Source organism: Chelonoidis abingdonii, chromosome 17, assembly GCF_003597395.2.
Source record: "Chelonoidis abingdonii isolate Lonesome George chromosome 17, CheloAbing_2.0, whole genome shotgun sequence".
In the NCBI taxonomy this organism is placed as follows: domain Eukaryota; kingdom Metazoa; phylum Chordata; order Testudines; family Testudinidae; genus Chelonoidis; species Chelonoidis abingdonii.
The window spans coordinates 24,381,451-24,405,379 of record NC_133785.1 but is presented as its reverse complement, the minus strand read 5'-3'; the positions used below and the strand labels follow the sequence as shown (position 1 = coordinate 24,405,379).

The 23,929-nt window shown below is 39.3% G+C and overlaps 1 protein-coding gene across 3 annotated transcripts in view; it reads left to right on the top strand.

The window, feature by feature from the left end:
* The window catches only part of GRM7 (glutamate metabotropic receptor 7), a 553,977-nt gene that overhangs the window by 426,830 nt on the left and 103,218 nt on the right, over nt 1-23,929 (top strand). For all 3 annotated transcript variants that reach the window (XM_032784200.2, XM_032784198.2, XM_032784197.2), the window contains exon 8: nt 3,189-4,124. In XM_032784200.2, the coding sequence (XP_032640091.1) occupies nt 3,189-4,124 (936 nt within the window). The remainder of the gene's footprint in view (nt 1-3,188; nt 4,125-23,929) is intronic.

The following is a 23,929-nucleotide window of genomic DNA, read 5'->3' as shown; positions in this document are numbered from 1 at the left end:
AGATGCCTTGTCTCATTTCCGGTTTGCCACAGGCTCTCTGGAACCTCGAAATGTCATGTGTTTGGCAAAATGAAGATTATTTGGCTCCAACTTACAAGTTGTTTGTTTTGTTTTCTTTTAAGGAGTCTTGTCAATACAAGGATCCAGAGACTGAGTTGCCTATGTGGCCCTGTTAAGGGCGGTTGTTGCAGTACCAGGTCAAGGACAATGCCGCTGCTGGTGTCCCTTGATGATCACACAAGGGACAATGGGTTCTTTCTCCCCAGTAGGGCTCCTAGCCAAGAGGCCATTTGCAGATGTCTGAAAACCCGGCGGGGTTGGGGGGAAGCAGCCAAGCAAATGGCTGGTGCCTCCTGGTGGCAGTTGTTCAGTGCAGGTACTCCATAGGGAGGGCAGCCAGTGACCAGATAAATGTCCTGGTAAAGGATTTAAAAGGAGGTACCAGATAAAGAAACAGAACGGGGCGGGTGTTCGGGGACTCCCATGACTGATACGGCAGGAAACCAACCCCCCGACCCCTGTTCTTATAGCCCTCCTTAAGCCTCTTGAGAGGCTGATGAATAGTAAGTTCCACACCATGGGTCGGCTTTGGGACCTGGATGGAAAGAAAGAGGGGCCAGTGGAAGCCTCGGTGAATTGATTTGAATAAGCATGGATTTGCATGCAGTCTGTACTTTATCTGCCGGGTAGTCCCAGACATCTATAAAATAAAGTTGTGGCCTGATTAAAACCCATAACAAGTCTCCTGTCCTTCTTGCAGTATACTCAGACAATTAAAAATCCTGTCCCATTTCAACTTCTTATCATAGGTGCTGGGACTAGGGATACTGGGGATGCTGCCAAAGCTCCTGGCTTGAAGTGGTTTCTGTCATATACAGGATTTACAGTTTGGTTCAATGGCTCTCAGCATCGCCTTAATACAAATTGTTCCAGCACCTCTTGCTTCTTATATTTCCCTCTTGCTTCCTTTTCCTTCTGAAACAATTCATTCTGCCTCCTCAGCATATAACTTAGACACTCACCACTTTACTCCAATTTATGTAATTTACACCAACGCTTACATCATCTGACAATTTTACCCAAAGAATGTAAGTGACTTGCCTCAATTGATCTGATAAATTGGTGCAGATTGGGATTAGAACTCCATAGTTCCTGGCGCCTAGTGCCCAGCTTTTCAGTGAGACCTTATCATCTTTATCATTATAATTAAATAATTGTATTTATTCATTTAAGCTACTGGAGTCAATATCCCTTTGGTTTCTATAAATTATGCACCTTTAACTCAGCAGAGCATGAAAGAAGAACTCGTGGGTCTTTCTTCCAATATAAGTTGTGTATATTGAAGGTTAATGACGTTTCTAATACAGTGCCAGACCCTTGGAATATCTATTATTATGCGATTATTTTTCTAACATTCTCAGCAGTGTCCCTTGGTAGCATAGCAAGAAAATTAAACATTTTGAGCAGCATGTGACTTTATTTATTTTTTTAAATATATGAAATGAAATTGAGCCAGGACTGATTTTGAATTAAATTATGAAAGTATGACCTAATCCTTCATTTAAGACTTGCAAACCCTAGACTTCCTATATATATTAATAGTCACAAAAAGCTAACTCATAGGCTTTAAGGTCAGAAGGGACCATCATGATCGTCTAGTCTGACCTCCTGCACATTGCAGGCCACAGAACGTCACCTACCCATTCTTATAATAGACCCCTAACCTGGTGTCTGGCTGAGTGATTGAAGTCCTTAAATCATGATTTAAAGACTGAAAGTTATAGAGAATCCACAATTTACACTAGTTTAAACCTGAAAGTACACCTCTCTCATGCTGCAGAGGACGGCAGAAAAACAAACAAACCTATAACCCAGGGTCTCTGCAAATATAACCAGGGGAAAATTCCTTCCTGACCCCAAATATGGTGATCAGTTAGATCCTGTGCATGTGGACAAGAACCCCCCAGACAGACACCTTGGAAAGAATAATCTTCAGTAACTCAGAGCCCTCTCCCATTTAGTGGCACATTACTGGGCATTGGAGATACTTGTTGCTAGCTGTCACATCATGCTATCCCCGCCATAAACTTATCAAGCTCAGTCTTGAAGCCATTTAGGCTTTTTGCCACCACTGTTCCCTTGGAAGGCTGTTCCAGAACTTCATTCCTCTGATGGTTAGAGGCATTTGTCTAATTTCAAACCTAAGTTTGTTGAGTCCTGGCATAAGCCAATTCCATTTGTTCTTGTGTCCACGTAGGCGCTTAACTTAAATAGCTCCTCTCCCTCCCTGATATTTATCCCTCTGATTTATTTATGGAGAACAATCATATCTCCCCTCAGCCTTCTCTAGGTTAGGCTAAACAAGCTAAGCTCTTTGAGTCTCCTCTCATAAGGTTGGTTTTCCATCCCAGTAGCCCTTCACTGCACCTGTTCCAATTTGAATTAATCTTTCTTAAACATGGGAGACCAGAACTACACACACTATTCCAGATGAGGTTTTGCCAGTGCCTTGTGTAATTGTACTAGCACTTCTCTGTCTACTGGAGATATCTTGTCTGGTGCATCATAGGACTGCATTAGCCTTTTTGATGGCTGCATTACATTGGTGGTTCATAGTCATCCTATGATCAACCAATGCACCCAGATTTTTCTCCTCCTTTGTCACAACCAACTGATATATCCCTAGCTTATAGCAAGAATTCTAATAGCTAGTCCCATGAACTGGATGTATCTGGTGTTCTAGTTTTAGTAAGAAATGAAATCAAGCCTCAAGTTGTAGATGCATGTCATATAGTTGTTTTATGGTATTGCTACTTTCCATTAAACCATTACGTATTCTTATTAATTTTCATATTTTCATATTTTCATAACAATGGCTTCCTATACCTTTTGAAAGTGTTGTGGTCCTAACATCTCCCTATAATATCTCTCTTTTTCCCATATGATGTATATTGTAATAAGATTGTTAATAATAAAAATAGTAAATTACAGTAGTAATTACAATTCTGCCTGCATGATTGCATGTGAAAATGCTGACATCTGCAGTTCCCACAAAAACACAGGAAGCCATCTGTGTTTTTATTGCTTGCTTGATTTTTTTTGCTAACAACTGAGTTCAATTTCCTAGCAGTACCCGACAGCAACATACAAATAACCTCCCTCTGTATTTCACATTTCTCATTTCACAGATTGAAGACATGCAATGGGGTAAAGGAATACGCGAGATCCCATCCTCTGTTTGCAGTCTGCCTTGTAAACCAGGTGAAAGGAAGAAGATGGTGAAAGGGATGCCGTGCTGTTGGCACTGTGAGCTCTGTGATGGATACCAGTACCAAGCTGATGAGGTGACATGTTTGCTCTGCTCGTATAACGAGCGACCTAATGAGAACCGCACTGGATGCCGCCCTATACCCATTGTGAAATTGGAATGGCACTCTCCATGGGCTGTCATACCAGTCTTCTTGGCTATGCTTGGAATTATTGCCACCATTTTTGTAATGGCGACCTTCATTAGATATAATGACACTCCCATCGTCCGGGCTTCTGGAAGGGAACTCAGCTATGTCCTGTTGACCGGAATATTTCTTTGTTATATAATTACTTTCCTGATGATTGCCAAACCAGATATTGCAGTGTGCTCCTTCCGACGTATCTTCCTGGGCTTGGGAATGTGCATCAGCTATGCAGCCCTTTTAACTAAAACAAACCGCATCTACCGCATATTTGAACAGGGCAAAAAGTCAGTGACAGCACCTCGGCTTATAAGCCCAACATCGCAGCTGGCGATCACTTCGAGTTTAATATCAGTTCAGCTTCTAGGGGTTTTCATTTGGTTTGCTGTTGATCCACCCAATATCATCATAGATTATGATGAGCAGAAGACTATGGACCCTGACCAAGCCAGAGGAGTTCTCAAATGTGACATTACGGATCTACAAATCATTTGCTCCTTGGGGTATAGCATTCTCCTAATGGTTACATGTACTGTGTATGCCATCAAGACTCGGGGTGTCCCAGAGAATTTTAATGAAGCTAAACCCATTGGATTCACTATGTACACTACCTGTATAGTATGGCTTGCCTTCATTCCAATATTTTTTGGTACTGCACAGTCAGCTGAAAAGGTAGGTGAAAATGAACTGTTAGGCTGATATATCAGGAGTCATTGCAGCTATAAATTATGGTCTGAAGAGACCAAAAATGAGCTAGCTATATAAAATATATTACTGTTACATGTAGCAGTATATAACCTTACTTTTCTTCCAGTTAGTTGGTGGGCCATTCATTTGATAAATTGGCAGATGAGCAATAGGAATCAGTTGAACCATTAGTTTCATTGTTGTCTGTTTCAGTTGTACCTTTTCAGTAAGATGAATGGGGTTAGCTGTCATGCTACCTGAAATGATGACTCTTAAGTAAGTTATTTTGATTATGAGATAGAAACTTAGCATCTGTGGGGAAAAAAACATGGCAATTATTGTATGTCTGCACTTCTGGAGTTAAGCACTAAGGACAGAAAATAGCTGTCCTGATGAGTCTTCTGTTTCACAAAGAATAGAATTCTAAATCATCCAGAGCAACATAGAGTCCTGGCATAAGCCAATTCCATTAAAATTAGTGGAGCACATTCTGCTAATACCCAGGACTGAATCTGACCCATTTAATTTCTGCAGATTAGGCATCAAAACACTGGGATCTAATCCACGTGCTTGATCCAAAGCCCATGAAACTGAATTAAAAGACTCCTGTTGACTTCACTAGGCTTTAGATAAAACCCAACCTGATTTTGTTGTTGTTGTTGTTGTTCTAAAACCTATGTGCAATTGACTTGCACTCCACTCTACTGCATATTTTCTCCCACACAAAGATAGGAGACAAGTCATCTGAGGGAAAGGTACCATTACATTAAAAATAAAGATACTCAGGCAAACAAGAGCAAGTTGGATAACCTTGAACTATGCCACTATCAGTAATCAATTCTAAGGTGCAATTTATGGATTAAATGGCCTGTGCAAACTGGCATAGCTCTGTTGAAATCAGTGGGCCTACATTAATTTGCTCCACCTGAGAGTTTGGCCTAGTGTTTGCAATTGTTGCTGTAACACTTCAACCCAAACATGAATGCCCATATCTGCAAAGGTATTTAGGCACCTAACTCTTATTGAAATCAGTGGGAGTTAGGCACCTAAATATCTTTGAGGATCTAGTAGGCCTAAGTGCTTTCTTTTTCCCTAAACAAACCAACAAACAAAAATGAATTTTTCTCTTCCCATTTTATTTACACAGCAGAGCAATGCACAGCAAGAAGGGAGGCATTAATCTCTACAGAGATAGCATGTCCAAAAACGATGCATTTTCCAAAATTTTGTGTGTGCAGGGAATCCTTTCAAATTCAGTCATTAACTGTGACTTCATGTTACCTATCTCTCCTTACTAAATTTCTTAAGCTGTGTTTTCCTGGTCCATGAGCACTATGAAAAAGGCAAAAAAAACCCTTTTGTTCACCACTACAATGAGCAGGACTAAGTGAAGTTTTGAGTTTTAGATTACTTTAATTGTGCTTAGGAATGTGATTGCAGCTTTGGAAATGTATTGCATAACTGCATCCATTTGTGAGTGTGAAAAAGGGTTTCTATAGTGTAAGCTTTGCAAAATTTCTCCTGCTGGATGCCTTCCTATTGCATTGTAGAATCCCAGCCTCCCTCTTCCTCTTGTCCACCTGGGTCCTCTGCTTCGCGCTCTCCCTCCATCCTCTTAAAGGAGCAGCAGCCCACAAGCCAGTTTTATCCTCACTGCCTCCCAACATCCTGTGAAAAGTGGCTCAGGGATTGCTTTGCTTGGTCTTCTCTGTCCCATCCTCTTAAAAAAAAAAGTAGCAGATACAACCACTTTTCTCCTTGCCTCATAAAAAACTAGCTAGTGTCTTGGCTGCTCTACTCCCAACTTCCCCTCCTATTAAAGGAGAAGTGGGAGTTGAATCATTCTGCTCCTTTGCTCCCCATAGATCCCAGAATCACAGACTCTGACCCAGCTCATCCCACTCATAAAGACAAAATTTCTTCTTCTCTTAGGTGAATAGGCAAGTGGGTAGTTCAGGTCCCCAGTAAAATGGTTTATTTTACACCCGCAGTACAATGTGCTACAATGAAAAATTTGCTCCACTGAAATCTGATACATGAAAGTCAGACGATCTGTTAAAGTATCATTAAAAATATCAATGACACAACACATTTTTGTGCGGACAGCAGTATGGAAATTAAATTCTGCAGGCTGATACTTTGGTTACTTGATGTTTTCACTGGCAAGGTAACAATGAAAAAATGGTTCTTTAGAATTCATAAATTTTTGTCTTACTAAGATTTACAGTTTAAGGCTAAATTTCAGAGTTCGGTTACACTGGTAGGATCAGGGTCAGCACCAGGCACCAGCATAGCAAGCAGGTGCTTCGGGCAGCCAATTCAAAGGGGTGGCACTCTATCCGGTATCGGGGTGGGACATCTGGGTCTTTGGTGGAAATTCAGCAGCGGGTCCCTTGTTCCTTCTCTTCCTCTTTGAGCTGCCGCTGAATTGCCTCCAAAGAGGAAGAGAGGGAAAACCCACAACCCACTGCTGAAGAAGCAGCTCGATTGAGCTGCCACCAAAGTGCTGCCACTCGTCTTTTTTTTGTTTGTTTGTTTTTTGTTTTGCTGCTTGGGGCAGCAGAAAAGCTGGAGCTGGCTCTGGGTAGGATGCAGAGTCCCCAGCAGCAAACACCTTCAGTGGGAAGATTGCAAGACCTCAGCTTGGACACTGTCTCCTTTCTGCAGTGGGCCCCATGACAGCCATCACAGCCACACAGGGGAGCAGTGCTAGCTGAGAAAGGGGATGTTATCTCAACAGGAGGGGATGTACATTTTGAGTGTATCCCTGGTGCAGTTTCCACCAGTGAGGCATTGATAGGAAAGACAAGAAGTAAGTAGTGCAAGCAACTTTAAACAGTGTTGAGTCCATTTCTTGATCATTCATAACTTTGTTCTTAATTAGCAATTGCACTGTTCAGAATAGCAATGCTCAAATATTGTCTGAGCTGTGTTGAATGGAGTCTACTGTTGACACGTGACGGGGTGGCTAAATGTGTTGATTAAACTGTTGGTTGAAAAGACTTAAGCAAACTGATATAAAAACTAGCTGATCTCAAATAGTATTGTCAAAACTTTGAAGTCATGGGGTTTAAAGCTGATGAGAATTGCAAAGCTAAAAACACAATTTTTTGAATCCGTACACTGCAGACAACAGAGACAATTACTAGCTTAATCTTACTTGTAACAGAGAGGATGGTGCTAGTAAAACATAGGCCTCTACCTCTTGAGCGAAAGGAGATCTTCCTAGCTAGCCAGTAGTTGGCCCCTTATCTTCTATTGGAGCCTAGAGGGCAGAATGATCACAAAACCAGAATATTACAGTTTGCCTGTCATCTCAACAGATTGTTGCCAATGGCTCTTTGTCCTTGTTCTTTCCAGCTTCTACAGATATTCATGAATACTGGGCTTTTAGAGGCACAGTAACAAGACTTGCCACCAAATATGAATGGCATACTGTTTTCTTTACTTACAAAATCTTCCATCAGTGCAGAGATCAGTCTGGTAGCTATTTGTCTGAAAAACGTCTTCCTACGAACACTAATGATTTCCTGTCAGTTGTTTCCTCTTGAATATACTGTGTGGAACATCAGCCATGAAGAGGAGTTGGGTCAGGACAAAATTCCATGCAACGTTTAACTCTTATTGGGAAGTGATGTTCAGTGTAGTGTTGTGACTTTCATTGTGTGGGCTTATTCTTTTAATAACAACCACAAACATAATATCACTTGGGAGTGTGTGATCTGCTGTCTTTCTCACAAAGAGGCAACTGAAGCAGAGAAAAATGATATAATAAGTAGTGCTGTAGTAAAGTAGTGAGCGAGAAAGATGATCTCAACAGCTGTGTTTTAACAGACTGGAATGAGGAAGTATGGGGTTTAAGGAAGGCCAGAGAGGGAGGAGGCTGTACTGAAAATTGTATTTAAAAACTTATCTGGACACCATCCCTGGTATGTGAGCTATTACATTAACTTGGTTGATTCACATCTCGTTCAGACTGTCATTTACACAACTGACCATTTTTTTTCTTGCTATTTAATATCTGATCTGCTACACATGCTTTGTGAATTATTATAGTTTGATTTGTTATGGGGCTTGTTATGTTTTTGGTGAATCTGGTATATCCTTATATGTAACAGGCTTAACAGTTTTTTGAGGCTGTTTAGTTCTTGACTGAAGTATCCACATACTGACTTCTTTACAGATTATTTATAAACATAATTGATTTATATTGTATTTTATCTATTACAGTATATGCTCATCTATTGTTGATTTGGGTGGAATTAGAGTAACTGTGTCAATGAAACCGGTATCCATTCATGAATCATCTTAGAATAAAAAACATCCTTTCTTGAAGATATATTTGGTACAATGTCCTTAAATCTGGCACTGGCTAGCTCCTTCTGAGAATAATGGGTCACTTGCTGTTGAACTTTAAGCAGCTTCTAATGATCAAAGCTGTCCTCAACTGAAGTGCTCATGGGTTTTCAGGGTTCAAGATAGTTGACAATGTTCATACACCATCTGCTGCCCAACTAAGCATGATGGTGTAGCACAGCTTGTTAACATGTACCTTTGGAGAGTGGCTGTACAAAAGAAACATTAGTTTCAACTCTCCTGACATAATTGGTTTTGACAACAAAACTATTTTAAATTCTCAGTGGACGTGTGGGACCTTGATCAGAAACAGAGCAGCCTCAAAGAACTGATAAGCCAATTATAGTAGTTATAGGTTTATGCTAGAGTCAGTACAAATGGCACTTGAAAAGGACACAGACTGATCTGTAAGGTCAAGTAAAGCACAGTAAATCAATAAGCCAAATTGAGTCAAAACTTTAAACTACAAAAGTAAAAAGATAAGGAGAGAAGTCATACAAGTAGCTTGTGTAACAATGTATTCATCTGAAAAACTTGATTTGTGTGTGACTGCTGTACAGAACAGCACATGTAATTATTCCCTGACACTTTACTTTTTATTTGCTAATCAATTTTTACTTTGAATTATAGTTTCTCTCTTATACTGTGACTGGAATGTCTACATTTATGTGTTAGGTAGTGGTGAAAGCAATTTTACATTCAGGATGAGTAAATTAAGATGTCCTATGCATAAGATAAATGATAGAGTATAAGAAGTAAGTAGCCTCGTGTTCTTGGATGTAAACATGTCATTTGGAGTCAGAAATTCCCAGTACCTCAAATTGTATGATCTTTTTAGATGAAGATTTTGTGCTTTTCTTTAAATTATCCCCAGTGCTACTTGAGACAGGACACTGAATTAGATGACCACTGTCTGATCTAGTATAGGAATTATTGGGCCAGATCCTCAGTTAGTATCAATGGAGCTGGCGTAAGTGCAAATATGCCAATTTACACCAATTGAGTAGCTGAATCATTATGTTGTGCAAGAGCCTTTTGTTACCCAAAATTCATGTCCCTAGTTATAAATATCAGAGATTGCAATCCTTTAACGTTATTGGAATAGATTTACTTATCATTTTAGATAGACGATCGTGTACATGTGGCAGTGCAGTGATGTTTATACAAAATCATAAGATATAGTGCAGATTGAATTTGTAAGTCCTTGTTACATTTATTCATTGTCCACTTTATTTTGATTGTTTTCTATTCACAGACATAATCGTACAGAGAGACATCATATCATATGGTGCAAATTATTCAAATGTAGTTTGGAAATGTATATTATACGATTTTATAAGAATAGATTGCTTTCTTTATTATCAATGTACCCTAATGTAGATTTTATTTTAGACCTACAACTGAAAAGTTTCTCAGAGGCAATGCATTTATGATAAAGGTGAAGGAAAATAAAACAAAGATTGGTATATGAACTGAAAAATGAGCGTATAATTAACTAATTGTGGTATGTAGGTCTTTCAGATTTTTTTTCTCATTTTTCCATTTGTTAAAGTTGTTTAATTGGTTACTTTGTCTGTGCCACAACTGATAGCTCGTGGAGACAGTTTGCATGGGAAGGAGAAACTTCTATAATTCTTCATCTTAGAAACATTTATTTACATTTCTGTTTTTCCACTTAATCTAATTTGATTACCAATTTCAGTAATATAAAGGGCAAAGCGGACAGATACAAGATGTACATATCAAATCCAGATAGACTATTTAGTTTAAATACACCTTCAGGTCACATAGAGCTATAATATTTGCACCAATGATTCTCCTGCATTGGCTCCCTGACTAACAGAGCACAAATTCTATACAGTAAATTGAACACAAAAACGCAACCAATATGTTCTTTGATCTGACAACCTAGATGAAATGGTATCTTCCAAGGAGCGGACAGAGACAGACTCAGCTAAGGCTTAGTCCCAACAAGATAAAGGTGATGGATGGTTGGGGAAAATTAGGCTTCATCCAAAGCTCATGCAAGTTATTGGAAAGACATGCACAGACTTCAGTAGGCTTTGTATCATGTCAGACTATAAAACTAGGAGTGTCAGACTGCACAATTATCGGCAATTATGGCTGTCATGGTATAATTCCCCTCTCTGAACCTTAGCGTCCAAAAGATGGGGTACCAGCATGAATACCCCTAAGCTTAATTACCAGCTTAGATCTGATAGCTGCCACCAGTCAGGACTTGGAGTGCCTGATAAACTCTGGCATCCCCAAAACCTTCTCTGGGGACCCCAAGACCCAGATCCCCTGGATCTTGATACAAGGAAAGTAAACCCTTTCCTTTACCATTGCCTCTCCCAGACTTTCCCTCCCTGGGTTACCCTGGAAGATCACTGTGATTCAAACTCCTTGTATCTTAAAACAGAGGAATTCCACCTCCACCCCTCCCATCGTCCCCTCACCCAGAGGCAATACAGATTCAAGGTCCGTGAATCTAAAACAAAGAGGAAATTTTCCTCCCCCCCCCCTTTCCCTTCTCCCCACCAATTCCCTGGTGAGTACAGACTCAGTTCCTTAGCCTTAACAAGGGGAAAGAAATTAATCAGGTCTTTAAAAAAAAACTTTTAATAAAAGAAAGAAGAGTAAAGATAATCACTGCAAATTCAAGATGAAATATTACAGTCTTGGATCTTTCAGCTTATAGACACTAGAAAGAAAACCTCCCCCCCCCAGCACAATACAAATTAAACTACTTCCAGCACACTACACATTTGCAAATAAAGAAAAACAAAAAGACTAAAGCCGCCTTTATCCTGACACTTACTAGAATTAGAACAGAAGAGATTTTCTTAGAAAGATTGGAGGAATCTGGTTACGTCTGGTCCCTCTCAGACCCCAGAGAGAACACGGACAGAGAACAAAGAACACAAACAAAAGCTTCCCTCCACCCAGATTTGAAAGTATCTTGTCTCCTGATTGGTCCTCTGGTCAGGTGTTTCGGTTCACTGTTTGTTAACCCTTTACAGGTGAAAGAGACATTAACCCTTAGCTATCTGTTTATGACAATGGCAGACCAGATCAAACCATATTTCTTTTAAACAAACAATATGGCACCTCTTAGTGTATGTTTCTTCCTTCAGAGAACTCAGGCCTTCCTGAGTCTGAGATCTGGTAGCAATGTCAAAACAAACAACTAAAACCTGCTACCTCAGGACTATATCTTCTTTTCCAGCAGCTACCTCCTTTGTTCTGTGGGCCTTTGTTTGTGGCAGAACCCCTTTATCATAATACCAAAGGCCTTGTAGACTTTCCTCTACAATCTTACCCCATATTTAATTCAGGATTCTGGGAAATGTCCCAAACCTATGTTGTTTTGAACTCAGAGTACAATGGTTGACTTGAGTCACATTTCTGCATAATGTTGGGCATAAAAGTAGATCACCAGGGCAGGATTTTTTTTTTAAATTGCATGCATCTCTGCCTAGCACCATCACTTTTTTCCCTTCTGCTACGAATGTTAAGCCTACGTAATGAAGGCATTGTGAAATCAGAAATCGATATTGAATAACTGTAGAGGAAGAAACTATCATCTACTTTCTGTTACTTAAATTAAATTCCCTAAATGTCTAGAATGTAATAATGAAAAATTAGATCGTTTAATGGCAATCCTGAATATCAATCTATGTTATGTAGCAGACAAACCAAGCGGATTTTGGTTTGTCTGAAATATAATGCCCCTTTGCATTATTACACTAGTACATTCAGCATTATGTTCAGAATGCTTGCATAGACTTGAGAATAACTGCATAACTTCTTCATATGTACAGAAATATATCTTCCTGTGATCACCCTCTTAACATTTCTAAAAAGAAATGCAATTTGGAAACAAGTCATATCTATAAGTGTTATGTTACTAGAAATTCCGGTTTCCCCAAGTTTAAAGGTCATATTATAGCCTGGAACTATATGAAAAATGGAATTGTGCAAGTAGAATGGTGGTTGGCAACCTGCGGCCCACGGGCCTCACGTGGCCCATCAGAGTAATCATCTGGCGAGCCACAAGACAGTTTGTTTACATTGACTATCCAGAAGCATGGGCTCCCACAGCTCCCAGTGTCCACGATTCCTGGACAATGGGAGCTGCGGAAAGCGGCAGCCAGCACGTCCCTTTGGCCCACGCCACTTCCCGTGGCTCCCATTGGCCGGGAACAGCGAACTGCAGCCACTGGGAGCTGCAGGCGGCTGTGCCTGCAGATGGTCAATGTAAACACGCTGTCTCGTGGCCCACCAGCGGATTATCCTGACGGTCAGCAGGTTGCCCACCACTGATATAGACTATGCCCCTAAAATCTCAAATCAGGTGACTGAAGTACTACATAGGGATCGGTCATCATTCTGTTTAGATATGTTGTACTGAGAATTTTATCACCTGATATCTGTGATTACTCTTCATTTTTATTAATTGTTAATATCAAAGTCATACTGCAATTGGGCATTCTGGGTGGCTAGACATTCTAGTGGTTAGAGTGGATGGCCTCCAGCCCCTGGCTTTGTTGCAGATCTCAGTCTTGAAGGTAGGGGGAGCTAAGTCTGCCCTCTCCACCAGATTCCAGCCCCAGACCTGGTGTTTTTCAACCCCTGAACAGGAGTAGCCTTCCTAGCAGGGAGTCTAAATTTGCTGCCCTGGGCTACTTCCTACCAATGTCTGTTTAGTTTGGGACATGGCCTCTCTAGTCCACTTAGCTGGGTGGCCTGCTTCCTGTGGGGTCCTCTTGTGAGTCTTGAGAGGGGCCTGGTCACGGTCCCAAGCACCTTCAGGAGGGCAGGCATTGGCTGCAGGTATAACAGGGTGGAGCTAGCTGGGCCCAGAGTCTGTCTTTAGTCCCTGCTGTGCTGGCTGGTAGTTGCTCTGTTTCATCACTTCCTCAAAACCGATACAAAATTGTCTCCATGCCCCTAGCTCTGTTATCCTTATGGGATTTTTTTAAGCTACTGTGGAGATGTTTATAGAATAAGAAGGTTGTAGCTATTACTCTAAATGAATAATGATGGTTTCTCTCCCAGTATGATCCCCTTCTCTGGGTATATTTTACCCAGGAATTCAGATGGGCGGGGACAATCAGCATCTTGTATTCTTTGTCCAGAGCCAAGAATTTGCTTTTGTGCGCAAATTACATAAATCTCTGTCACTTTTTCCTTTCCATTTCTTTGTATGACCACCAGTGCGAAATGTGAAACTCTTAATCCCATTTATTGTGTAACCTTCCTGCCTCCTCTTCTGCTGACATTTTTGAGGATGGCCATTTCATTCAAATCAATAGAATAGTCAGGATACACGTTGCATTTGGCAGCACACATTTGTACTTATTGTATAAAAGTAATGTAAATACAATAATTCACAGGCACATACCAACTGGATTCTTATTCAGATTAAACAACTACATGGCAGTGGTACTTTACATATTGTACAGTTGGTAAAAGTAAGATACTCTGTAATTCCGGCAGTATAAATATTGATTAACCAGGTAGAACAAGCATATATTTCTCACCGAGGAATGCTTGATATGGCAGTTGCTATAGCAACTATACCTTTGTGGATGTCTGTCAGAGTCAAACATTTGTTGCTGCATATGTCATTGTATGAGAGAGAGAGAACTAGCTTCAGCCGATCATGCAGCCTGTGACTGCAGACTTCCTATAATTTGGGGCACAAAGAAATATAAAGGAGAATCTCAGCTTTCTCTTAAAAAGAAAGTAATTTTTAAACCATTTTTAAAATGACAAATATGAAACAATGGGACAATTTACCAAAAAAAACCCAAAACGAAAGCCTCTAAAATTGATAACACAAATAGAGATGAGTTTTGATGACAATAGCAGTATAAAATTATGGCACGTCAAGTTTCCTCCATCATTATTCTGTCAGTTAGTCTTCGCAGAACTGTGTTTTTAGCTAGCTGTTAGTGGTCTGCATGTTCAGGCACTGTAGCTTTTAATTTTAAGCTTCAAGACAGTATCTTTCAGAGACCATCATGGAATTTAATGAGCTGACACTTGTGTTTGGTCTAAGAGAAGCCACATTTAAAAAAAATCTCAAGTAAAAAGATTTTTGCCACCGTTGCTAAAAATCTATCGAGAATTTCAATTAAGGACCTTCAACATAGAACTGGTGCTCCTTCAAGAAAAGGGTATATAATGACAATTTTTTGTTGAAGGCTGGATTATTTTTAATGGGAACATTGTCTTTTAATAATGAAAAAATAAACATTAATTAAAACCCACAAATGATGTGTTGGAGAAAAACAGAGTTCTGACTCTCTAGCTGTAGCAAAGTCAGATACTTTATTATCTCTAGCAATTGCATGGAGGGAGAGAGCTAAACAGCTGACAAAAAATTACAGCAAGCATTTATACCTTTTGTTACAAACAATAATGTGCAACAGCTGCATTTTGTTTATACATAGGTCATCCTGGTATCTTATTTTTCTCACTAATTTAAACTACAGTCTACATTCCGTACTTATCTGACTCAAGGTTGCAACAACTTCTCACACAGTTCTTTCCCACTCGCCTCACACAATCCTCGCTTCTACAAATCTCACGTTATTAGGGTTATAGCTTAGCCTGACAATTGCTCACAGAGGGGACTGTTTGCATTGAAATCCCCTTCAAATCCCTGTCAGATGAAAATGAATAATAATTTAAATACTTTAGATTACAAAAGAGGACTGATTAAAAGGATTGTGATTTTATGTATTTTATCAGAATAGCCTCATTTATGTAAAAATGTGTATACAGTATAAACTTTTGAATACCATTATCTATAGAAAAGTTTCAAAGATTTAAAATGTGCTCAGACCCACTCAAAATCCTTAATTATATAGCACCACAGTAATAGCGTAGCAACTGCTCTTAAACTTATTATTTAATTTATTGCTTCCTTCCTATAATTTTTCTTTCAGCACAGTGGGTGGTTGTTAAGGAGTGTTAAGTCAAGAGTAGCACAAAAGGGATATACCCCACAATTGGCTGCTTTATCTTGCTGTGAATAAGATTGTTTACATCTATGTTGTTTATTATGTAAGCACCGCAGAAATGAATAGGAGTTTCAAGTTCTGGAGTCACTGATTTTTCAAAGGACAAGTTGCCCTTTCACTGTTCTATTGGCAGTGGGTTCATCCCCTAAACCAGTAATTATCCCTACATCCACCTATAGATGTCCTATGCCCTTTAAGCATCTGGTTCTAAGAACCCCTACAGCAGAGTATGACTCAGCGGAGATGATCACCACATTTTAAAATTCTATATACCATACTTTACCCAACCAAGAGGGCTGGAAATGAATTAATGAAGTGCTACAGCTACTTGCTGACTGCTGTTAGCATCACTGCACCTGTCCATGCCCTCACCTGATTCACAGATGTTCTGTGACACAGAAAGCAATAAAGGAGCAAATTTGAGCAACAGTGGTGGAAAATGCTGCCTGGTGCAGACAGACTCAGAAGCACAGCATTTCTACAAATCTATAGCATTGCTGTAAAAGAGACAAACAAAAACCCTAGTTTTCTGCTGCTGCAGTGTGAAATCATGCCTTGTAGACCCTCTATGGTCTAAAATTGTTTTGTGGAAGAGTGACTCCTCTTCACTCCACCCTGGGACACACAGGCTATGAAAAGAACAAGCCAAGAGAAGGATCAGAAACATAAGGCTTTTATTCCAAGAAAACGATGCTTTCATACATCTAGAAGTAATATAAGTGGTGAAAGCAATTAGAGCCACCAATTTGAGTCTCTTACCCCAACCCTTCCTGAATGGTAAATGAGAGAAGAAAACCTCTGGACCACCTGTTAGCTGAGATTGTCCACACTTCCTTTGATGAAGAAATCTAACTACTCTACAACATGTTCAGAAAACAGAACTTTCACAACACCATGGAACTCATTACTGCAAGAGAGAGTGACAACTGATCTCTGCATATTCAGAGCTAAATGCAAAACCCATTTCTCCAAAGTAGTTTTTCATCAGCATTAACACAGGTGCACTCATGTAAACAGATGTAAATTGTTGTTTCTATTTTTAAATTATTGGGAGCTGCTCCAGTGTTTTACTGATGGGGGCCAAGTCAGTACCTGGATAGAAAGGTAGATGACAGGCTGGAGGATTCAAAAAGGGGTAGTGAGTTGTTGTTGCTACTGACACTGTTTTCTTTCCTCTGTGGATTGAGTTTACATGCAACATTTAAGGCTCAATTTTGGAATTCAAGGTTTGTTAGTTGTGACATGGTGGTATATCTGTTTCCTGACTAGATGATCATGACCCTCTCCTAATAGGGAAGGCTGGAAGAAGTCCCAAGGGGTCTAGGACTCTCAGTGAAAGGTGAGGTGGCAGATATACTGGAGTAGGAATTTTTTAGAAAAATATTAAACCATTTGATTTAAGGACAATGTAGGACATACCCGAGACAGCTTTTCTAGGGGGAAAAACAAAGTCCACTGTGAGATTTATTGGCTGGGTGCATAGTTTAATTTATTTTTCTCTGGTTACAGAAGAGTTGTGTGCATATACTAAAGACCATGGTTGGATCCTAGTCTGCCTTGTTTAGTTGCCTGTGATGGGGTTTTGGAAAATTTGTGCCCTTGATGGATCAAACCCTGTTTCATCCCATGTAAATATAATAAGGGTGTCGGATTTACTGCATTCACCACAATCACTAACACCAAGTCTTTTCACGTGTAGTCCTCAGTGCAGCAAGTGAAGTCAGTTTAGCCTAGTGCCCTGTCTTCTGACAGTCGCCAATGCTAGATGCTTCAGAGGGAATTAACAGAATTTGGTGATTTCTAATGATCTATCTGTTATCATCCCATCCCAGTTTCTGGCAGTTGGAGGTTTGGGGCCCTCCAGGAGCATGGGATTACATTCCTGACCATATTGGCTAATATCCGTAGATCTATCTTTCATGACATATCAAATTCTTTTTTGAAGCCAGTTATACTTTTGGCCTTCACAATATCCCATAGCAATGAATTCCACATAGTATGTGTTCTGTGAAGAAGTACTTCCTTATGTTTGTTTTAAACTTGCTTCATATTAATTTAATCAAGTGACCCCTAGTTCTTGTGTTACATGAAGGGGTAAATGACAATTCCCTATTTACTTTCTGTATACCATTAATGATTTTATAGACCTCTATCATATTATCCCTTAGCTGTCTCTTTTCCAAGCTGAAAAGTTCCAGTCTTTTTAATCTCGCTTGGTATGGAAGCTGTTTCATGCCCCTAATCATTTTTGTTGCCCTTGTCTGTACCTTTTTCAAGTCTAAGATCTCTTTTTTATAGATCGGGCAACAGGACTGCACACAGTATTCAAAATGTGAGCATACTATGAATTTATATAGTGGCATTATGATATTTTCTGTTTTATTATCTATCTCTGTCCGAATGGTTCCTAACATTAGCTTTTTTTTTTTGACTGCCACTGCATATTATGTGAATGTTTTCAGAGAATTATCTGTGATAACTCCAAAGTCTCTTTCTTGAGTGGCAACAGCTACTCCAGACCCCATCATTTTGTATGTATACTTGGGATTATTTTTTTCCAATGTGCATTATTTCCCACTTATCAACAGAAATTCATCTGCCATTTTGTTGCTGTCACCCAGTTTTGTGAGATACCTTGCAATGTTTCACAATCAGCTTTGACCTTGACTATCTTGAATAATTTTGCATGTTCTGCAAATTTTGCCACCTCACTGTTCACCCCCCTTTTCCAGATCACTTATGAAAATGTTGAACAGCACTAGTTGCAGTACAGTTCTTTGGGGGACCCTGCAATTTATCTTTCTCCATTGTGAAAACTGGCCATTTATTCCTACCCTTTGCTTCCTATATTTTAACCAGTTACTGATCCACAAAAGTACCTTCTATTTTATCCCATGACTAATTAGTTTGTTTAAGAACCTTTGGTCCTTTGACTGTTTTTTTTTTATTTGTGGTTTACTTTTAGTTTGAGCCTCTATTGTGGTCTTTGTGTAGTTTGCAGGCATTTCACCCTTGTGATTATTCCTTTTAATTTAACTAGTTTCTTAATTTCTGTGTAGTTCCTCTTTTTAAAAATTAAACGCTACTTTGTTTCTTTGGCATTTCCCTAGCTATGAGGATGTTCAATTTCATTACATTATAGTCACTATTACCAAATGGTTCAGCATACTCAGCTCTTAAACCAGATCCTGTGCTCCATTTAGAATTCAAATCAAGAATCTCTTCTTCCCTAGTGGGTTCCAAGACAAGCTGCTCCAAGAAGCAGTCATTTATAGTATCTAGAAATTTTATCTCTAGATCCCTTCCTGAGGTGACACACACACAGTCAATATGAGGGTAGCTGAAATCCCCATTATTATTGTGTTTTCTGCAGTGGTAGCTTGTAATCTCCATGAGCATTTCACAATCATCATCTCCATCCTCGTCATATAGTCTGTTGCATTCCTATTCCTATAGTCTAACTATTCAGGCATGGAATTTCAATCCATAGAGATTCCATGGCACATCTTGATTCATTCAAGATTTTTGCCTTATTTGACTCTCTGCGTTCTTTCACAGTTACTCATTCCTTGCAAAATATGCATCTCACATGTGGAATGAATTCCCACTGACTAAGGACCATCACAAACCTCACCACATTCTGCTCCAAGTGCAGAGAGATCTTTTGGACTTTGCCTTCTCTAAAATACACACTATGTGTTTGTTTAAAAAACACCTAAGCCTACAAAAACAAAGCACTATCCTGCACACACATTTGTACTCTTGGGGAGAGAAGGAGAGAAAGAATAAACCATGTGTGACCGATGTTAATCATGTCACTTAATACACTGCTGGAAGGTGCTCAGGTACTACAATGATAAGAGCAGTATAAGAACATATATTAAATAGAATAGAAAACATTCTACTGTGAATACTCATATACGCAAATTAAGCATTAACTTGTCTTACTGCATGTGCAAGCTTAATATTCAGTGCCTGCAAAGCATGTATAGTATGCGAGAAAAGCTGGATCAATCAAATCTTTGTAGAATCAAATGCAAAATAATTGAAGCATGGCTGAAATGAATTTAATTTAAAATTTAGGTAAATGCGTACAATTTTTTCCCAATATTCCCTCAGCTTAGCAATAATCAAACCCTTCCACCAGTTCATATATAAAATTTCCCTACCCACTTACTAAGCTGATGTACATTATGCTTATAATGCCTGTACAAGATATACTCAAAAATGAATATAGAGTAATTTTTTTCTTAAACTGACCTATACAAAAAAGCACAAACTGGCAAATGCTATTATGCATTTTGGTTATTGAAGGAGAGCCTCTTTTTGCTTTACTATTTTTGAGAAACTGCTCAAGAATAGTTTACCCATGCGAAAGTATATTCCTATAATGCTGCATGGGTCAGTAAGATCTATTGTGTTTTCATGAGTTATTGCTGGGAGCATGTATTAAATCTTGCTAGAGTCACCTGTAAATTATATTCCTAAAATATACAAAGAGAGACATAGATGAGGAAACTTGCTTATTGAAACATTTGCTCACCTTTTTGTTTCTTTTTGGATCAGAGAATCCCCTGTCTCTCATCTACGTACTCCCATCACACATACTCTAGTAAGTTTCTTCACTCATGCCTCAACATCTACTGACATTTACTTATTCCTGTGCAGAGTGAACCTCACAATGTTTGGTCGTAAGAGTTCAGTTCACATACAAATCCCAATGTTCAGATGAATAAGCAAGGAGGTACTGTCTAGTGGTTAAAGCATAATACAGGGAAGCAGAGGAACTGGGTTATATTCTCAGGTCTTTTGTAGAATCTCTATGAATTGTGAACAAATCCTTTCAGTTTTCTGTGCCTCAGTTTTTTAAACTGTAAAATTTATTCTGGAGGACAAATCTAGCTCCCCCTCTTTACATCAGTAAATCTAAAGTAATTCCATTAATATCAGTGGGGTTTACCAGTATAACTAAAAGAAAAAAAGATACAATATTTTCAGAACACTTTGAATCTCTCAGATGAAAGGCACCCTACAGCTCTAGAATTTGCAGAACTGGGCTACACATTGCATAAGAAACTACTTTCTTATGACATTTTTTTATACTTCAATGTCTAGTCTCAGCAGGAAACAGAAAGTCAGAAGAAATGTATCTGAATATTTTAACGTATTAAATTTCAGTTAGAATTTAGTTCTAGAAATGTGTAATGGTTCAGAGGGGCCTTTTTTTTTTTCTCCTGACCCATATAGCTCATCACCAATTTATATGATGTATCTAGAGTACAGTGTAGAATGCTTTAGAAATGCTACTACTATAATAATAGTAAATGGCTCCCTGGCATGCAGAAAAACCCTAAAGCATTTTACAGATGGATTTATAAGCGGTACGCAATGTATATAAAACATTCACCTACCACTGAAATGTACCAACTTAATAGCACTCAGAAACACGGTACTACAGAGTAAAGCAGGAAATTCTGTTCTGTTCTGTCACATTTCAGGGCACCTGCACTTCTTTTCCCCCCTCTGTGGCCCACCCAGGGCACCCCTCTAGGCTTCCTGCTCCTCGGCTGTCACTTTTCTTGAGGGAAGACTTGCATCTTTCTCCCTTTTGATTGGGATATTTCCAGGCTGCATAGTTTCATGCTTACACTGTGATATCCTCAGCAAGTCAGATGGCCTAATTGGGTCTGTGCCTGCTCTTTGCTTTCTCCTCAGATGCTATAAACCAGTGCTTCTCAAAGGCGGGCCACCGCTTGTTCAGGGAAAGCCCCTGGCAGTTCTGGCCGGTTTGTTTACCTGCTGCATCTGCAGATTTGGCCTATCGCGGCTCCCACTGGCTGCAGTTCGCTGCTCCAGAATTACCCTGCAGCCCTTTCTAAGCAAGCACATTTATTCTTAAGGGAAAGGTATTACAGAGAAAACATGTTAAATACAATGAAAGAACTTACACTCATACCAATAAGTTGACCAGAAATCACCTCCCGACTCCATCAATGGCTGTGGTAAGATTCAGCCCTTCCAACCTCACAAAGGATTTTTTCATTTGTTTACCATTTCATAAGAGTTTTTATATGTTCGCCTTTATACAGCTGGGATCTTAGATCTTCACAGACCATAAATAAGTAAATAGTCACACAGTGATTCTTTCCTTAGGCATAGCTTCAAAAGGTTGATTCCAGAGGTGGACCTCTCTCCCAGATATTTCCTAAGAAAACCCACTTATGTTTGTTTGTCCCAAAAGTTTCTTCTTGCCTGGCACATTATTTGAAGCTCATAACACTTCCCAAGGATTTACATTGGCCAAAACTCCTCCCTAGAGAAGTTACATACAATCCCTCAACAATAAATACATTTTGCATTTATAATACAATGGACTTCAAAGTTATTTCAACTTACTTCAGTAAGTTCTACCAAAGATGTTGCAGGATACTGCCTTATCTGTCACATATTCTATACAGGTTCTCATTCTGCGCTCATCACCTTGCTTTTGGCAGTACATTAACCCAGTTAAGAAGAGCATATCCAGCTAGAGCAGCAGGAGGAATTTAAACTAGGCAACAAATAATCACTTAAATTGTAATTTTGACAAGGGTAATGGAGTTAGCACCCCTGTTCTTGCAAATAGTACTTTGGGATCTTTAATGACTGACTGGAAGAAGTCAGAACTAACTTTCTTCCTTTCTTATTCAAGAGACTTACACATCCAGAAACACAATGCCAGGTCATCAGTTAAATACTCTGAAAAAGGAAAGATTGCTACTTTATTGAATCAGCACACTACCTCCTGGAGCACAGGCTTTTCCTTGGAGGTCTCTCATCCAAGTATTGATAGGATCTGACCCCATTTCGTTTATAAGAGCTGACAAGATCACAGCCAGAGGTGGTAGAACTGCAGGGCTCTTTTATCAAGGTGCATATTTAGATTTAGAATACAGAAAATCCTGAGCTACTCCAAGTGAAGTAAGAGCTGATTAGTATAATTAGATCCTCTTAGAAGACTTAAATTAATGGAATTATGATTCTTGAAACAACAGAAAAAACATACATAAGTTTAAAGTTGATCTGTTTTATCACATTTGCTGCATTGTAATACCCCTTTAGTGTTAATATGCACTTCTATGGTAAAAATCTAATTTAAAATATTGAACAGATAGAGCTCAAGGCCACAATCATGCTCTACATAATTACCTAAGGAGTAGAGTGCACATTTCCAATGAAGAGGTGCCATCAGCTGTTAGGATGGCGTGAGAAATGTACGCAGCGTGCTCGTGCAGTAATGGCCTCCTGAATCTCTAATAGGAATATACAGGTGAATACTAAAGGATAATTAACAACAAATTCATCTTCTGAATTTTTCAATTATTGTATGATGTAGCTTCACAATGGAACAATAATATTCCATTTATATTTATATAGAACTGTCTCATAATGGTGATGTATTCATTTAAGCAGAAATTACTTTTTTTAAGTAAGCACCCCCTGAGGTAGGTCTTCAGTCACAGAGAGATTCTTTGAAGCCTGCAAGCATTAGTGCTTTGATGTTTGATGCAGAAAGTGAGGGATATTTTCACTGTGATAATTCTAGCCTCTTTTTTTCCATTCTCTTCTGTACTAAAAAATAAATGTAAATTCCCCTCCCCCACCCCAAAAAAAGTCTGAGTTAAAACATAGAAAAATAAATGTAATTGAAAAAGAGTCTGTGTGACAAAGAGAGAGTGTACGCTGTGACCTGAATAATCACAGTTCCCCAATGTGGTCAAGTGGAGACCTGGGGCCAGATTCTCTATTGTATTACGTGATTGTTTTGTGTTGCTCAAGCAGCACAGAGGAGCTGGCCACAAATGCCCAGTAGAAAATACATCTTTTGGAGGAGAGCAACCAGCTAGTTCAAGTGTGCTACAGCTGGTCCTGAGCCTATGTCCTCCCCAGCCCTGGTGTATGTGACACGTTGGGGTCAGGAAGTGGATGAGGCACAGAAAAACTCTGCCAATCTTCCACTGGCATGTGATTCATTATAGACTATTGCCTTATACCAGTGGCACAGTTTAGAGCCCACAAGTAGGTGAGGCCCTAAGAGGCAGCCATAACAGGCTCCTTGACGGTCCCTCACCTCCCTGCTTTGAGCTTTGTTTAATTAACCCAGGCAGAGCCAGAAATTATGGGAAATATTATGATAAAACTTATCCCTGTGACAATAGCTGCACTATTTCTAGACCAAGGAAGTGAAAATAAGCCCTGGGTAAGCATTTGTGCTATTTTGATGCTTGTTATTGTGAGCTTTTTTGGTATTAACTGTTAATGCAATCAAAATTACTGATAGACTCTTAAGTTGAGCAGTCTCAAATTACACAATGGTAAGGAAGGAACACAAGAACAACTACGCTATCTATGACTATAAAC